At 35.6% G+C, this 17,935-nt stretch overlaps 1 protein-coding gene across 1 annotated transcript in view; it reads right to left on the bottom strand.

Annotated features, from left to right (window-relative positions):
* Window positions 1-17,935, bottom strand: part of ipo11 (importin 11) — a 100,756-nt gene that overhangs the window by 47,730 nt on the left and 35,091 nt on the right. Inside the window, exons 16-20 of the mRNA XM_055039850.1 lie at window positions 13,551-13,677; window positions 8,095-8,128; window positions 7,899-7,939; window positions 7,657-7,773; window positions 3,744-3,857 (exon numbers count right to left, since the gene is read on the bottom strand). Of these exons, the coding sequence (XP_054895825.1) occupies window positions 3,744-3,857; window positions 7,657-7,773; window positions 7,899-7,939; window positions 8,095-8,128; window positions 13,551-13,677 (433 nt within the window). The remainder of the gene's footprint in view (window positions 1-3,743; window positions 3,858-7,656; window positions 7,774-7,898; window positions 7,940-8,094; window positions 8,129-13,550; window positions 13,678-17,935) is intronic.

Below are 17,935 nucleotides of genomic sequence, written 5' to 3'. Positions count from 1 at the left end.
ATAAGATGCAAAGTACAATTTTCAAAAATTATGGCAACCTTTCCTACAAGTGTTCTTTTCAATAAACCTCAGTAAAATTTAACCAATTAAAGAATGGCAATTTAATTATATTAATCAATGTTAAACCACTGAGCAGTAAGTAGAAGGTAATTTAGTACAGATTTAGAAAAACAGGAAAACTTCATTGTTGTGGCACAAATAAAGATACGCTTGATATATCAAAAATTATAATTTATAATCAGCTGATCTGATTATCCATAAAATGTCAGCGGAGAGTCCACCACAACTGCGATGCCCTCACAGCACACCCACAATAGTGAGGAGTAGTTTGTAATAAAAACGCTCATGAGGGTAACTTTAATGACATTTAACCAGACATTGACCAGTTAGAGAGGACTGTTAGCAAAGAAGCACCTTAGTCAGACTCTTACTGGCTTCAGCTAGTATCTCTTCATAAGGAATTTTGCTTCTGTTCTGCGGCTGATACGCACATCAAAAGCCATCACCTTCTTGAGTAGTATGATGGCTAGGCACTTCCATAATTTTCATACTTGTATTTAATTGTTAGAAGACATGAAGGTGGCACCTTCAAGCATCGTAAAAGTGTACCCAGCAATGAACCTGACTTGTGGAGGTCTCCAATCTTCTTATTGATTTATTTACATTCTTCCATCTCACAATAAACCAGTGTATTTATGAGATGCTTTTATTAATGGGTAAACCTTCAGTTAACTCAAATGCTGAAAAATAAGAGTAGCTTAAGCAGTCATGACATCATCATCTGATTACAACTATTCCTTGCTTAAAAACTAATCCGAGTACGTGCAAAACATTTTTATATTCTCTAATTCTGCCTTTTACTTCATGTAATCCAAACTGAACTAAAAGGAAAAGCTTAGTCTGATTTAATTTCAGATTGTGAGAAAGAAAGCTTAACAATGTTTTATATACACTGTGTAAATATCAAGTTTCTACTGTATATCTGCAAAAGCATTAAATTTGGTTTTCATAGCAAAGTTGTTCTTATGAATTATGCACACCAACATAGCAGGTCCATTCAAACTCATCTTTAATATTTGCCACATATGCCCTCAAACGCCTTTCTGTTGATGAAAAAATAACCACTGTCACTGACTCTTAAATGGATCCAATCCCTTCACATTTCATTTCACTTTGTATTTTCAAACAAAACACTAAACTCACAGTGAAGAATTGGCAAGAGCATGTTTGTAGGATTGCATGATGGGGGGCTCAAGGGGATATTGAAGTAGCAGAATTAATCCGTGTGAAGGCAAAGAGGATCCAGAGTAGTGTTTCAGAACAGTCAACAGTGTTTCTAAAATGGCACGACATTAATTTGCTCCCTCTTGCATTTATGTGGGTGTAAAAAGAAATGAGAGCGTCACTCAATCCCCCGCTGGAGCAAACTTGTCTTACAGGCAAAATTCATCCATTAAAAACAAACGAGTCAATACTGCAGCTTTTATGAGCTTAACAGTTGACTTCATGCCATGCGATCATAAGAAGACAAGATTGGTTTGTTCCAGGGCCAGATGGACTGAAGTTTAATAGTCAAAATAAACACACTTAACAGATTCATATCCATTTTGCTGCAAGACCACTGATCCAATACTTCACAGCAATGCAACTGTATTTGACCTTTGCCATGCCATCTAAATTAGTTCTGCTTGTTTTTGTTTAAAATGAAGACCATATGAAGTCTGTAAAGCCAAACAGAGAAAATGGGCATTTTGTCCACAGTTGCACCATTGCAAAAATATTCACGTCTCTTGAACTTTTCAACATTTTGTCTCTTGGGAACCCAAAAATTCAATGTATGTTACTGAATTTTATGTGGTAGACGAACATAAAGTAATGTCTGAATATTAAATAGAGATACATGGTTTTCAAAAAATATATATTTTTTACTTTTACTCTGATTTGCTAAATAAATTCAAATGCAAGTACCGTATTTTCCGGACTATAAGTCGCACCGTAGAATAAGTCACATTTTTGAGGAAAATTTTTTTGATAAAATCCAACACCAAGAACAGACATGTCATCTTGAAAGGCAATAAAAATAGAATAGAGGCAACAACAGGCTGAATAATTGTACGGTATGCTAACGTAACATGACAAACAATGAACTGAGAACGTGCCTGGTATGTTAGCATAACATATTAAGAGTTATTCAGATAACTATAGTATAAATAACATGCTAACAAGTTTATCAAGAACCATCCGTGTCACTCCAAATCACTAAACGCAATAAAATCTTCATCCTCGATGACGCTTTTAAACAACTCCGCCAACTCCGAAGGTAGAAAACACAGGCCTGGAGCGCCCTCTGGCGGGTTAGTGTGAAAATAACATGCGATATGATATAACGATGTGTTAATTTCCACACATAAGTCGCTCCGGAGCATAAGTCACACCCCTGGCCAAACTATGAAAAAAACTGCGACTTATAGTCCGAAAAATACGGTAACTGTCTTTAAAGATCGCCTTATTAGTAAACAGTGTCTACTTGTGTCTAACTTATCTGTATAGAGCTAGCTGTTTTGTGAAGACTTCAGGTTTGTTAGAGAAGATTAATAAACAGAAAACAATATGAAGACCAGTAAAGACACCATACAAATTGATGATAAAAAAATAAACATAAACCATATACTCTAAAGGAGTTGAGACTGGGCCAGAGGTTAATCTCCCAGCAAGACAACAACACTATACATGAGGCAACAGGAGGAGGCCAGAATTGTGTTACATGTGTTAACAATTGTCCTGTCAAAATCCAGACCTATATTTGATAGAGAACCTGTAGTGAAACGTGGAAACTGATGACAGACATTCATCCATGAAGTGTAACTGAGTCTGAGCTAATTTGCAAAGTTGAATCCCGTCACACTGGCATCCTCTACACAGAGCTCGTAAAAACATACCCCCAAAAAACTCACAAAGACTGCAAAATGAGATTCTACAAAGTATTCGGTCAGAGGACTAAACACACATTTAAGCAATTTTGAATCAACCTCAGTGTTGTGGTTATCCATCATATAATCTCCTCCTCCCCAAAAATACGCAAAAGATACTCACTTGAATAAAAGGTAGAAAGATTCAACTGGCATGAACAGTTTTGCACAGCCCTGCAAACTCATTTGTTCAACCTCACGAGTTTCACTTAGTTTGCCAGATGTATTCTCGTTTCACTCTCAATGGGAGCTTGTCATAATCATCTGCCACTATGAAGTAATGCAGCCGAGCCACATAGGGGTCCAAAGCATATTGAAGACTAAGTCGGGCAGCTTCACTCCTGTGGGTAACAAAGCTCATGGAAGGAGCAATTTTTTCTCATTACCTCCATGGCAAACTCAAGTGATGTTGCAGCAAATTATCAAAAATGACAAATCATAAAAAATGTCTTGCAAGATTATGCGCTGCACTGCCAGAACCAGGCGTATTATACATTGTACCAAAGTATTATGAACCCTCTGAGTTTCTGTAAGAGTTTCAAAGTAGGAGTAGAAAAAAAAAAAAAAAAAAAACATCATATGCATGATTATAAGAAATAAGAATTCCTGAAATGTGCATAATGTAGGCCAGCAGCCAGAAAAGGAAAAGTCATGAAAGTGCCAGATGTACTAAACATGACCATAGATCACAACAGACGGCCGGGTTTTTGTGCTTGACAGTACATAGTCATGCAGAAAACACTAAAGCATGCAATGGATGGCGAAGCTCTGTACCTGCACCAGGTGGATTAGTGTTGTCAGTATGGCACATCGAAGCATGTTGTGTTCTTCAGACTGTTTCCAGAGCAGGGGCAGGTACTGAACCAAGCAGCCTACATATGGTCGGATCTGGAGAAAAAAACAAAAGATGAGGGAATCAAAATATAAACATCACTGTGAAGATTAGCAAGGAATGAAAAATAAATTTGATAGAATGTAAGTGAGAAATTTGATCTGAATAGTCAAGCTTTTACTTTAGTCTAAATAGTAAGTGGTGTAGCAATACTTATAAGGGTAGCTACACGTAATTAAAAAGTCCAAAGTAAACCTGAAGGCTCAGAAGTAACACTGAATGGCCTCCACACAGCAAAGTGCAGCGCTGACAACGCGGGGCACAATTTCAGTGGGAACCATTGTCAGTAAACAACAAGGAAAATTCTCTGAGCAAAACAGCAGATGGACCAATCAGCCTCTTTCAGTCGTTACTTCTAGGAAAACACCAGGTGGGTTATTGCACAATGCAAAAACAGCATCTGTGATAGTAGAAATAAAGCTAAATGTTTTGTACTGGATTTAATGCAACATGTACAGCCATACACTTCAAATTAAAGTTTGTGGTTGTGGGTATTCTTTGTTTTCACCAAAGAATACTAAAAACTTCATATTTGAAAACTCTACTTATTGAGGCAAGACGACCTGCCTGCTGAGAAAATATGTCACACAGTAAGCATTTAATAGGTTAGCAATCAAAAATGGGACAGAAAAAGCTCTGACTTGTTCAGAAATCAACTTTCTTCTTATTGATTTAACACTAAACTATGAAACTGTGTTAAGAAAAGACTTGACATTCTTTTTGAAATATGATTCATATATATGTATATTTTCTTACACTCATAAATCCTAAAATCCTCTGACAGCGTCAGCAGAATCTTTAGATTCACAGCACTTTAAATACAAAATGTAGCTAATCTCTTCTTTTCACCCAAGAAGATCATGTTTCCATCTCCTCCAGTCCCACGTGTCTACCTGTCATGCCAGGCATGTCCTCCCTCACTACATCCATTAATCTTTTCTTTGCCCTTCTCCTATCTGCCGGGCAGCTTAGTCTTCTGCATCCCTCTCTCACACGCAGACCGTATCTCTCCTCGGCACATGTTCAAACCAACTCAATTGTGACTCGTATTTTTAAACAGAAAAGCCAAACTGGAGCAGCTATTCATGACTACTCTAGTCCAATCCTGGTGGTTTAAAAGCCAAGTCAGCTTCCTTTATCTACTGCCGTTTTACAAGTGCATCTCATTTTTTTTTGCAAAACAAAAGGCTGCAGAGTGTTTGACTTTATTAAAAAAAAAGTGTACTTAGATTTGATAACTTGATACAAAAAGGAAGAAAAGTTAGTCAGAAATTTTCAAACAGTATAATATTGACAAACTTGATCTGTTTTCTTTCAGAACCCTTCTGCTTCTTGGTTTTGACACATTTAAGAAAAAAGCATACATGACCCTTTGTATAAGTCTTAAGCTTGGTTACTAAGTAGAATATAAATAATTACCTAAATAAAATTAAATAATTACCTAAATAAAAGTGATGCTTGTCCTGCTTTAGTTTTCACACCATAATGTTTTTCAAAAATTTTCTTTATTTTAATTACGGGAAGATTTTACTAGCCATCTTTAATACATCTGACCAACAATGTGCAGCAGCATGTGAGGCAGTGGTAGTGTTTCATTAGTCACAATTATATAAAAAAACTACAACCAATCCACCACTTTCTCTGGCCTTGCAACAAAATCTAAATCTTCATACACAAAACTGCCACATGCCTGCTTGAGTCTCAGTTTGAACTGAGACAGAAACGTCACAATTCAAACTTATTTTAAACATATAACCAATGCAGTGGACTCGCACCTGTATTGGTTACATTCAATCTTGGTTCAATACAGATCAAGTTTGAATAGATCAATCTAGGTCCGGTATTTGCAGATTGATCTATTGTCAGATTTTTCGGTCAAAAATAACTCCAAATTAATTGCGTTTGGAAATTTACCTCATAAATCTTACAGTACTGTAGAACTGAATTTAGGACCTTAAGAAAGGTCATATCCATTTTTACTTAGGATTTTTCGAACATTTTATATCCTCTTTAGTGGCTGTGTTGCTGAGGTGCAAAACCAACACCGTGATTCTTTATTTCTTTTTTGGTCGATTACACCGTAGTCGGAAGCGAGTTAGGAGCGGAGGGAACAGTAAATACAAAAACACGACATACAGCCCCGAGGAGAGAGATAAAAAGTGAGGAAAATCAGACCCACTAACCAGCCTGGGGTGACATTTGTGAGATTGACAGTGAAAAAGGAGCTAAATCTCATATCTGTCAACGTGTTCATTTCAACTCAAGCTGCACTCATGGTTTCATTGCCGAGGTTTTTTTCCCCCTTCAACTGCTGCCACTCTTTGCGGGTTAAAAATCCCCTGTGAGGAGATCTAAAATATTAATAGGACATCAACTGACTCCGATAGTTTATCCAATGCCAATAACTGGTGAAGACGTAACAAAACTGACAGTTCACCAGGATCAAAGTAATAAATTTGACAGATTTAAGTCAAGGAATCATGTAGGCAAAGGTACTTAGAATGCATCTTTAAAAAAATATATCAAAGAGAAACAGTAGGGTTTCCACAGGACGGTCATTATTTTTAGGACTGACAGTTAAATGGATTAAATTGAAGCTCAGAAAAAATGGCATCCACATGACCATAAAAGGAGTGCAGAGAGATGACTGTACCCTCATGGTAAATGAGAGCAGACATAAGAACAAGCGCTGCCTGGGGCTTGTGACTTAAAAAGAAACGGGCTATGTCGCACTGAAAATATCACTGAGAAATTGTGCATGTCTGTCTAACTGTATAGCCGTATTTTTGTTTTGTTGGCCTGGTCCGGGTGTTGCAGAAGGTGACAAATCTTTTGTAACTTAGTTTCGCTTGTTCCCCTCAGAGTGCAGGTCAATAACTTCAGCTTGTACGTTATTCATCAAAGGGTAACTAAATTTCTCCCTTGTAGAAGGGCATCTTTATGTTCTCCAAAACTTTATTTGTCACACTTGAGACATGTACAAGTGGCAATAAATTAAAATAACATTGCAAGGTTTCAGTCATACAATGTAGAAGAAAATCTCATGATATAAATGAATTAGGTTCCGGCAAATAGATTTTACTTACAGCTTACAATTTTGATAATTACCTCTAACAGCTTTAATTAAAAGTTCCCAGGACATTAGAATATTACATCAGATCAAAAGAGAAATTTTTAAATAGAAATTTCACCCCACGGAAAAGTATGTCCATATTCTATGTGTAACAGAGAGCAGACGTATACAGTATATTCAGTCAGTACTTTTTCTGGATAATGTTTTGCTTGAATTGCTCCATCAATGCAGCCAGAGGCATTTTCGAGGTGTCAGGGAAGCTAACACAGCTTTAATAGCAGCTTTCAGCTCGTCTACATTGTGCCTCGGGTGTCTCTCATATTCCCCTTGACAATGTTCCACGGGTTTGGGTCCAGTCAGTTTGCTGACCAATGCAGTTCAAAACTTGTAACTGTCTTTTAAACTCTTTCTTGACGAAATTTTTTTTCCACCATACTTTTACTTTTCACTCAACTTTCCACTCACATATGCATGGATACAGCAGGGTAAACAGACCAACTTTGTTGGTCCTATGAAATATTCCAATGTGCCAAGAAATTTAATTTTGTTTTCATTAGCTACAAGTTCAATAAACAAGTTACCACTCTGAGTAACTTTTCCATTCGTTCTTATTAAAAGCAGTTAACAAAATAAATGTTTTAATGGTTTTCTATATTACTGAGGGTCACCAGTTTATAAAAGTGCAACTGGAAAAACACTCCAAAAGCTTCGTCAAATCTCACCTGAGTGTTGACTCGCTCTATGACGCAGGAAATAACATGAAGAACCTGCATCTTAGTGTCACACTCTGTAACCTGCTGCAAAAGCTGGAAGAGAAGCCCAAAGATGGACTCCAGGTACTAAAACAGAGACAGAAGATGCAAAATATTTGAGACTAATTATGACAAACCAACAAAAGAAGCTTCATTTATTATTGAATTTAAAATATATATTTCTTAACAGTTAATTCAGATATTATACTCACAGGGAGGAATTGTTCTGTCCGAAATTCAAAATCATCAACAGGTGATCCTGAGTTATGGATATAACTTTACTGCATTGGATAGACTGAAACCAAAACAACTTTTATTTGCTCTGCAGAAATGCAATAAGTCTTCAAAAATAAAATAGATAGGAATGAAAACTTCACTTGTTGGAAAGTTTTGACATAGGAAGGATATTCAGCTTTAGTGTTGTTGCCGTTTCAATCCGCACCTGTGAGGGAAAGTGAAAAAGAAGCTAAATTAAAAAAGGAACATTCAACAATGCCACTATATTAGTACACAACATTTTTATATTGAAAGCTGCACAAAAATGGAAAATAAGCTAAGTTTATAGAAGTTTCAGGTGGATGAAGCTAAGAATAGTATGTTCCTGTCAGTCATTTCATAACCAACAAATATGAAACATCTGCATAAAAAAATGCAATCATTATATGAGGAATAAAGGAATGAAGAAAATCCAATTGCTCTGATTTATCGCCTCTTTTGAAAGGGGTTCTAAAGTCTATGCATCTTTTGTAAACAAATTCCAAAAACCTGAATGTTTTCTCAAAATTATATTTATTCATTCACTCCCCCAAAACCATTAAAACATAAATGAAAGAAGAAAATCTCAACTGTGACAATTTACTTTTTTACTAAATTACTGACTAAATTTTGATTGGATGAAACTGCAACTATTGTTATTACTTTGAAATTACTTTGAAACTCAGATAGCTACACACAAAAGCCCATTCCAATTCATTTTAAACCTTTGGAAATAAAATTTCTAGCTAAATAATTTTTTTAAAAGATGCGGCAGCCCATTGTTTATATATCCCGAGTATAACCTAGCAGAGTCTCAATAGGGGCTGGAAACATCCACCAGGGAAAGAAATCAGATGGCAGAAGAGATTAAAGGAGGTAAATGAGAACAGAGAAAGGTAAGGAGCTGAGAACTCAATTACTGCAGATTCTTTCAAGCAAATCATTCATGTTATGGGTGTGACAGAGAATATGATTTTTTAATCACAGTGCAAGCAGTCCTGTGGATAAATAATTTTATATGCAATGTGTAAAAAGAACCAAAAAAAATGTGACCTCAGCTTTGCAATTTTGCTCAAAATGTAACTACTGTGTAACTGACCACTCCAAACCCAATGGCATAGAAAATATGTATTCATTTTTCTACCCTTTATTTTCCCTTTAGCAATATCACACTACCTTGCATTTCTTCCTGACAACACAAAAGTTCTACGTCAACATTTAAGGAAAGTGGAAAAGCAATTTCAGCAACATGGCTTCAGTTACATCCACAGTAAAGAACATGATCCATTTTTTACTGTCATCAATCATGCCTCTCAACGCATCAGCATCAGTGAGGTCTGCAGAGATTGTCATTTGTTTCTAGTTTTCCACTACATAAACCATCAGTCTTTGTGCAATTGCCAGCAGGTCAGAACAGTTGGTCCTGGCAGCTGATGTTAGCTTTTCCCCAGAACTGATGAAAGTGATAAGTCTTCTTCTTTACTGGGCTGAGTCACTTCCTAATCCCGCTGCAGATGGTATCTGCTATGACTCCCAGGACTTGATCTAATAGCCTTCTCCAAAATCTTTTTGGTAAAATGTACAAAACTCCAAGGCACTGATCTATTGCTAAAAAGTTTCAGAAGAATGCAAGGATTTGTGTTTGGTTTTAACTGTAAATCACAGACAAAGAAACTAAGTAAAGATGTATTTTATGAAAGTCTACTTTAACTGATCATTTTAATTATAAAGGGGGAAAAAAGCTATCTGGGCTAACCTGGCCAAATGATCACTTGACCAACTCCATGTTTAACCATCAGTATGAGTTTAGCAGAGCCATGCTAGCCTGAATATGGTAAAGGAGTTTTGCTGTAGACTTCATATGGGAAGAAAACATGAATGAGTTGAGGGAGGAAGGCTGGACATGATATTGAATGGTGGGTGCAGCCACTGATCATCATGGACAGCCATGATGTCATTGGATCTTCCCATAGTATAACACCAGGCAAAGTTAGAAAAAGAAACTCAGATCAGTTTTCAAAATTGACTTATTTAGAATTTTTATGATTCACATATCTTTTATCCAAGGTTTCTTTATTAATGTTCAACATTTTCAGACTCATTTTATTTGTGCATTTATTTTTTTATTTTTAAATTACCTTAAATTGCAATATCTGAATGTTGAGTTCTGTTCTCTGGAAGGCCATTGAGGCTGTTTTGAGTTTCAAAACTGCACAAATAAAAGCTTATTGAAAATTGCTCAGTCAACAAAGCAAACTGAAGGAAATTGACCAAAAACTTGAAAACAGCCCAGACTTATTCTGCAAAGCATGGTTGTCATGCTTTCAGTTGTAGGAGCTTTCTAATATATATAGTCAAATTTCCTCAAGCTTAAAGAAAAGGACATAATCTCTTCAAAGCAATCAGGACTGCAGCCCAGAGGGAACTTAAGTTTTGATTCATCTCCTAATAAATGGTCTTCCACCTCAAGCTTTATATAGCAGCTGATTTTTCTAGGCGGCAAGAGAAGAAGAGTGTGAACCGGCCTGTTGAGTCTTAGTTCAGCTGTGTTGTGGCAATGAAGGCAATAAATAACAATTTGCCCTTTATAAATAAGATGCAGGAGAAAGCTTCCTCTATGACTGTAGCAGATGAGACATTAAAGGCTACTGCTGGGGAAACGTGGAAAAAAACGATTTCAGCTTTTATCCCAGCTTAAATTACCGCCGCAACTTGAAACAAAATCTTAGTTGGAATAAAATCTCTTAGTTTCCCAGCAACAAGTATCAAACTGAATATTTATTCTCGAAACTAACTCGACTCATACATTGTCGCTTTACCCATTACCTTCATTAAAAGTTTAGAATCAATAATTCATCATAATTCAAGTGTATCAAATTGGCCAGTGGAATATTGATCAGAGACCACACGATTGGTCAGCTCACTGGTGATGCAAGAGTAAGACTGTGTGAAGAAGAGCACTGAAACTCATAGGCATAATTACAATTACAAACCTTAAGGCAATTTGTAGCCTGAGTAATCTTCATATCCATTAAGCTTCACTGAAGGACATAATGGTGGTAAATGAAGAAGACTATAACTGAATATCATTGTCCGTCTCTAAATGCGTCCAGTATTTATGAGAAATCTACTTTCTGGAGGCAGAAAGTAGTTAGTACACAGTCACTCTAAGTGAGTAATGGATATAAGATCACATATATTATTTAAAAATTTTAACTGCTCACTCATTCACTTTAAGAGAAGTAGGTGTAGACTGTTTGGTGTATTTAAATATACCAAGTTTGAACAACACAGAAACTACATTGGTACTGGCAGGAACTGTGTGCTGCCTTTGACACAAACAAGATTTTCTTCTGCCACTTGAAGAGGGGACAAGCAACAGGTTAATCCTACTACGACTACTTTTCAATTAATCCACAGAAAAGGATAATTTGCAGCTTTAATTCTACCTCATTAATGCAAAACTATGATTATCACTTCCAGGCCTTGAAATAAACACTAATTCCTTTGTGCATTTCAGTATAGATTCACAAATAAAGATGCCAGATGAGAATGGACTGGTTTCTGGAAATAAAGTTTTTACAAAGATGCACAATGGAGCAAGTGCAGCTATTTATTTTCCTGCTCCCTTAAAACCACCAATGATATATGAGCTGCTCGGTTAAAAAGTTTGCATCTAAGTTCCATATAGACATCAAATTAATGGGATTTTTTTTTTTTAGTGGGGCAAAATCTGTGAAAGCAGGAAGGTGGTTGCCAAATAGACATATTTACTGAATTTTCACCATCATTTCATAGCACACTCAGGTGTCCATGTCACTTATCAAGGCTTTGCTGTTTTGAAATCACAGTTGATTTCAAAACAAGCTAATAGCATCAGGTTGGTAAAGCAGCTGACTCACTTTCTGACTGAATTCAACAGATAACCAGTAATGAGTTTGTTATACTGTAAAGTCTTGTCACACTTATTAGCTATTTAGTCTAATAATTGCATTTAAGTAAAAAACAAAAACAAGAAATAACAACAAATGGTATCTATTTAAAATGCAACTACATCATGTCATACATTGCTGTTTTAAAATTATAAGTCAGCAATATTTTGTCGTTTCATAAGATTGCTAAATAGATGAACATGATAAATCTCCCATCACCACAAAAGCCATGTAATTGGGGTCAGAGCAGAACAAAAAGTAATTATACTTTGCTCCACTTCAATAAGACTCTGAGCTTATTTGTAAAGATGCCTCAATCTTGTGTGTGTTATCATAATTAAGCTAAAATCTTAACATCAAGACATGTTTTCAGACAAAAATATCTTTAAGTCAGTTTAAAAATAAAAGTCTATGTATGTAAAATGTATTGATTTGTCCATTGCCAATCTCTCCTTTCTGTTTTCTGAATTTTGCCCTGGCTGAGCTGCAAACATACAGATAGATGTCTCTGTGTACTCTACCTTGATGTCAGTTGCACATCAAAATTTAATGTTTTCCCCCGTTTGCAGAGCATTATAAAATTCCACCTGGTGGCTTTTCTGTTGACAGTGGTTTGTCTTGCTGACAAGCAGACAAACCATTGTCAATGAATTCCTGCACCGCATTCTCTGCCCTAGGCAGAGAAAATTTCATTATTATCACATTACACTGTATTGTGCACAGCAATGGGAATCCAGATAATTATGCATTTCAACGGTTCTCCCTTCAAATAATGAAGTAAGAGATAGAATAAGACAGGGATTTTCAACAAATTGGTTCAAAAAAACAGACTTAACTTGATTTCCTTTAACTTCAATTTGAACGCCACAAAGAATCATTGACATCCTTTCCTATAAACCATTTAAAAATAAGCCATCAATCAAGCTCTCTGCTCATAAAATTTAATCTGGACAAAATGCAATTTGTGGTGAGGGTGACAATGAAATAATAAACACGTTTCCCATAATAGGAGAAGTAGTTTATCTAGAGTACTTTTGCAAACTTTTGCTTTTTAATTAATCACTTAATTTTCACAAAATGTTAAATGAGTAAAGAAACAAAAAACATTTTAGACCAAATGTGCTTCTGGAATCCTGGCAACATGTGCAGAAACATGAAGCGATATGAAGTGCAAACAGTTAAGGTTTACCCAAAAGTAGGATTGTCCTTATTTGATCCTGTGCAGCAGATTAAATGAAAAAAAAATATTAAATGAAATTGATTCATAGGGAATCAAATGCAGTCATCTTTATTTTTCACATTCTAATTCTGGTGTTTGTGCATGTCTTCCAGAAACTTTTATTCTAGATTTTATGGAATAAAGTAATCTGGCTGAGCTGTAAACATACAGATAGATGTCTGTGTACTCTACCTGGCAAAGGTCTATAAGTTTAGGTCTATAAGTCTAGAGGACATGGGTATTTCTAAATAAAATATTATCTTATGTTTAAACAAAGTCCATGTATATCATCAACTTTAAAAAAAATGTTCAGAGACAAACATTTAAATCACTTTGTCAGTATCAGAAACAAATGTTGGACAACCATAACTTGCATTCCACATTCATTTGCAATTCCACTCATTACAAGCGCATCATTTTCTAGAAGTCAAGCTAAACTGTGTGTGCAGTTTGCTTACCACTAGGTCTGGATCCTGCAAGAGGCTTAAGATCACCTCGTAGAGCAAAGGTCGAAGATCAGATTTGAATTTGACGGAGATCCATTGCCCTATTAGCCAGATGACTCGTCTTCGTATCAGTTTGTACCTGGAAAAGGGGAGAATGCCATGAGCTCACTTCTAGTTACAATGAATCAAAAAGATCAATATTTGTGTATGGGATAGTTATAGAAAGTATGGATTTCATAAAATTACATGTACAGAGGTTATTTTAATAATATATAAAGAGAACATAAAAACATTTATTTTGTTGATTTTTTTTTTATAAAAAAGAGCAACCTCACTATACATGTCAGCTATTACGAAAATAGCCTGTTTCATGGCCAACCAAAAGTAATTTTGGATTTGACTGTAAATAACTAATCCACATATAGCAGAAGGAGCTGATTACACATATTAACTACGTATATCACCCTATGGGAAATCCAACACAAAAAGTTAGAAATAAAGTATTGGACAGAAACCTGATGCCAACGGAATATTTCTCTACACATAATATCGTTTAGAAAACAACAAAGAGAATATGGTAATGTAGAAAAGGTTGAAAAAAGTTAATTTATTAACCTGTTTAGTGTTTTAAAACGAAGGCATTACAGTAAGGTAGTAGGAGCCGGAGGGACACTTGCAACAGAAAAAAAACACTGAACAAAGGAAATAACCCTGGAAAACCAGAAGGCTTTAGATGCCCGTCTGGGCCTGGTGTGTGATAGGAATTAGATCACTCTACACTGCATGTCTAGTAGTGATGTTTATTTTTTTCTCAACAGTTGTTTTGGGCGAGTGTCCCAGAGTATCTGCCCTTTTAAATTCTGAAGCAGAAAATGTGTCAAGGGACCACCTCGACAAAAATGATAGGATAGAGGAACGAATTGACTGAAAAATGAGAAGATAACTGATGGGAGATAACACTGTTGTTGGTCTCTTGTCAAATATCGACAGAGTAAAGAAACCAGACACTAGGTTATCCAGGAGAGTCTAAACAGCAGCATGACTCATTGCTCCTAGATAACAAGTGTTTTGAAAGTTCATTGCTGGTTTATGATGGATATGATTAGAAGATTTTTTTTACTTATAAAAACATTTTAAAATCTAAATGTTACAATACCAATCAACAATTATCACCAATAATAAACCAAATACAATTTTGAAATTCCTTTTTATTTCTTTACCAGGATATCCAATAATCTCTACAAAGCAAAATTGTCTTTTTTGTGATGCTGTGACCTCAAAGGACCAAATTTAGAATAACTTAGGAATGTTTTGATCTATTAGTGATGTCATAGACAAGTTAAGGATTTACTCTAAAAGAAAACGGGGGGAAAAAAAAGTTGGATTTATGGTGCATTCTGATTTTATTAATACTAACAGATGTTAAAACTATAGTACTTGTAGAGTGCTTCCATTAATACAAGTCAATATCTTATTTCTGTCCATTCTTTTAAAGCATTTTAGCCTGGCTTTTAGTTGAACATCTCTACTTTAGTTTTATCTTTATGCACATATATTTATTTTACTTGGCGTTTATAAACATTTTCTGTAAATTTATCTTTGTTCCCATTGCATGTCTTACTTTTTATATCAAATAGCTGTCTACTAAACATGTAATTGAATGTACTTTGAAAATTTTTAGAAATGATTGTTCTTAACATGTTGGTTTCTTATTTGAACATCATTTGATGAATGAAATGTTCCACAGAAACACTGTATAGAAATGCAATTAAACTCCAGACTTGCAGTGTACCTTCAAATTTACAACCCAGATGTCTGACTAAAAAGATATTTTTTAAATTTTCTGACTCAATTCAGAAATTATGGTTTTTTAGGCGCTATTACACAAAAGACATGATGTGCCCTCAGCCTTCTGCACTCAATTTTTTACACAATGACAGGTCTTCAAGGCTACATTAAAAAGATTACTGTGCTGTATTTTACATTGATAGTCTTATGTTGAAAATGAGCAATACTTATTGTAGAACCTGCTGCAGCTGTGGAGGCTGCAGTTGGTAATGTTAATTTTAGCACAGTGTGGTGTAATGGAAGCAAAAGAATGGGAAAGTAGACAGAGGTGAGTACCTGACAGGGGTTCTGTCTATCAGTCACAGGTCAGACATGACTCATCTACACCATACTTGTCCTCCCACATAACTTCACAAAGCTGTCAGAATCCCTGCTCATCACTCTGAGGAAACGCATGCACAATCCATGGACAAAATATGAACTAAACAGGAAGAAAAAACCCAATTTCTACATGATCTTAACATAATATGACCTTTCCTTCAGAATATTTTGCTCAGATTTGGAGAATGCACTGGTAGAGAGCAAAAATCCAGCATTACATCAGGATGGTTTTAAGTAAAAAAAAAAAAAAGCATTCTGATTATCAGACTTGCCTGACAATATGGGAATGGAAAACTACTTTTATTAATTCCAATATATGCTTAAGATTAAAAATATGGTCTCAGCACAGAAAATGTTTAGAATATTTACAGTAATGTTTGTGAATTTGAAAAATAACTGACATGTCTGAGTATTTGATTTAATGGGACTTTATTTTCAAGCAGAAAAATAAAAATAAACTGATTTAATTATGTCCTAAGCTGCAAGCCAAAATGTCTACAGAAAATAAAAAAAACTTTTTCAGTCTGGGTCTTTCAACAGATTTGGCTCACTCATTTAAAAACCTATGGAAACTACAGCCGGTGTAACTGAATGAATTTAAAAGGTCAATGTGTTGGGGTTTTTTTCCCCACTCGCTTTCAATTTCATTTTTCCCATTGCAAACATTCGAAACTCAATTACTGTGCTTTATGTTTGCAATAGGAAACAAGAAACAAAAAGTAAGTCAATCCAGTGTCAATTTCTAGATGTAATGAAATGATGAAGAGAACCACTACGGACTAATTTTACAGCATACACTTGTCACCCAGGAGAGCGGCCATCTCTGCCACAAAAAGGTCAAGTTGCAAAAGGCAATGTCAAAATGCTGACAGTAGAATGATGAAACACTCCATCTGTATCCCACAGGCTGTGAAGGTGACACAAAAAGCTCCTTCTTATTACTGTAAAAAGGTCCATGTCAGTTATAGTAAGGTCATGTACATTGTACTGCATATAATGTACAATTGTATACAAATACAATTTTTATTAGATTAGTATGAGATTTTGGTTAAGTATACTTCCCAAGGAGCTTGTGCATTCAGTGTTTTCCCAGATACAACGATCATGATCAGCTATCAGTGTCATACCATGCAAAAGAATCAAACAGGTAAGGCAGTCGTACTGCCTACATCTACGTACTTATTATCTAAGATTTAATGTTCATAAAGAAACTCAAACAGTTTCTGCTTTTACTGATTGGTTGTGAATCTTGACAGTGTGGCACTTTTGCAGAAGGTAATTTACCTTTGGGAGATATATAATAATGCAATGAAAAGGCATCCAGGGATTATCCTTTACATACCAACAAAGATTTGTCCACAAATGTAAATTATAAATGGCTCTATATGTAGCTTTACAATAAAAATTACATTGACAGCTGATGGCGTTTTGAACTGCACTTGTAGTCACCTCTACATGTAAACACAAACCTGTGAAAATATGTCACAGTCTTTCGTCTGTTTCTTAATTGGGCAGGAAAGCCAACAAGCCCATGACTCATTTCTCCACAAAGCTGCAGAGAAAGAGTGAAGGTCATATAGCCACTTATTTAAATGCCATCACCTTCATCAAATTGCCAAAACACTGTTTTGCATCACCTTTAAATTTTACTACCTCTGCAATTCTGGTAGCTTATTAGAAAAAGGCTCAGTAAAATTATCAGTTTGGCCTGGAACCCAAGACTTGCTTTAGTGCAAAATACAGCAGTTTAGGCGGAATGGACTTCATAAAAGAAGCTCTTCTTCATTCAATGTCAAAACAGTGAACTGACCTGAGTTTTTATATTTATTGATTGTCGATGGTGATAGGTGAGGACAAGAAAGATCAACAAATATCACAAAAATGTCCCATGAATTGATTCACAACTGGACGTGATGAGAAGAATACAAATCAATAGGGCTTCAAGGATATCCTTGGCCAAGGACACAGAATCACACCTGTCATAAGCGAAATGTGAGCAGAGACGAATTTGGCTCCACAAACTTTGCAGGAGCAGAAGTTTGGTCCAAATCAATGCAACATTAAAACTAAATTTTCTACTTCAGATGTTTACATTCTACTGTTGTGTGATGTGAATATGAAAAAAAAATGTGAAGATCACAACAAACATGTTGTAATAAAGCCTCTAACAGCCATCACCCAACGGGCCAAGAACAGCAGACAGCAGAGCAGCTGGGATTGTTCTGCTA

Source organism: Poeciliopsis prolifica, unplaced genomic scaffold (assembly GCF_027474105.1).
Source record: "Poeciliopsis prolifica strain line A6 unplaced genomic scaffold, Auburn_PproV2 SCAFFOLD014, whole genome shotgun sequence".
Classification (NCBI taxonomy): domain Eukaryota; kingdom Metazoa; phylum Chordata; class Actinopteri; order Cyprinodontiformes; family Poeciliidae; genus Poeciliopsis; species Poeciliopsis prolifica.
Note: the sequence above shows the minus strand (reverse complement) of the source record. Positions and strands in the feature narration are given on the sequence as shown.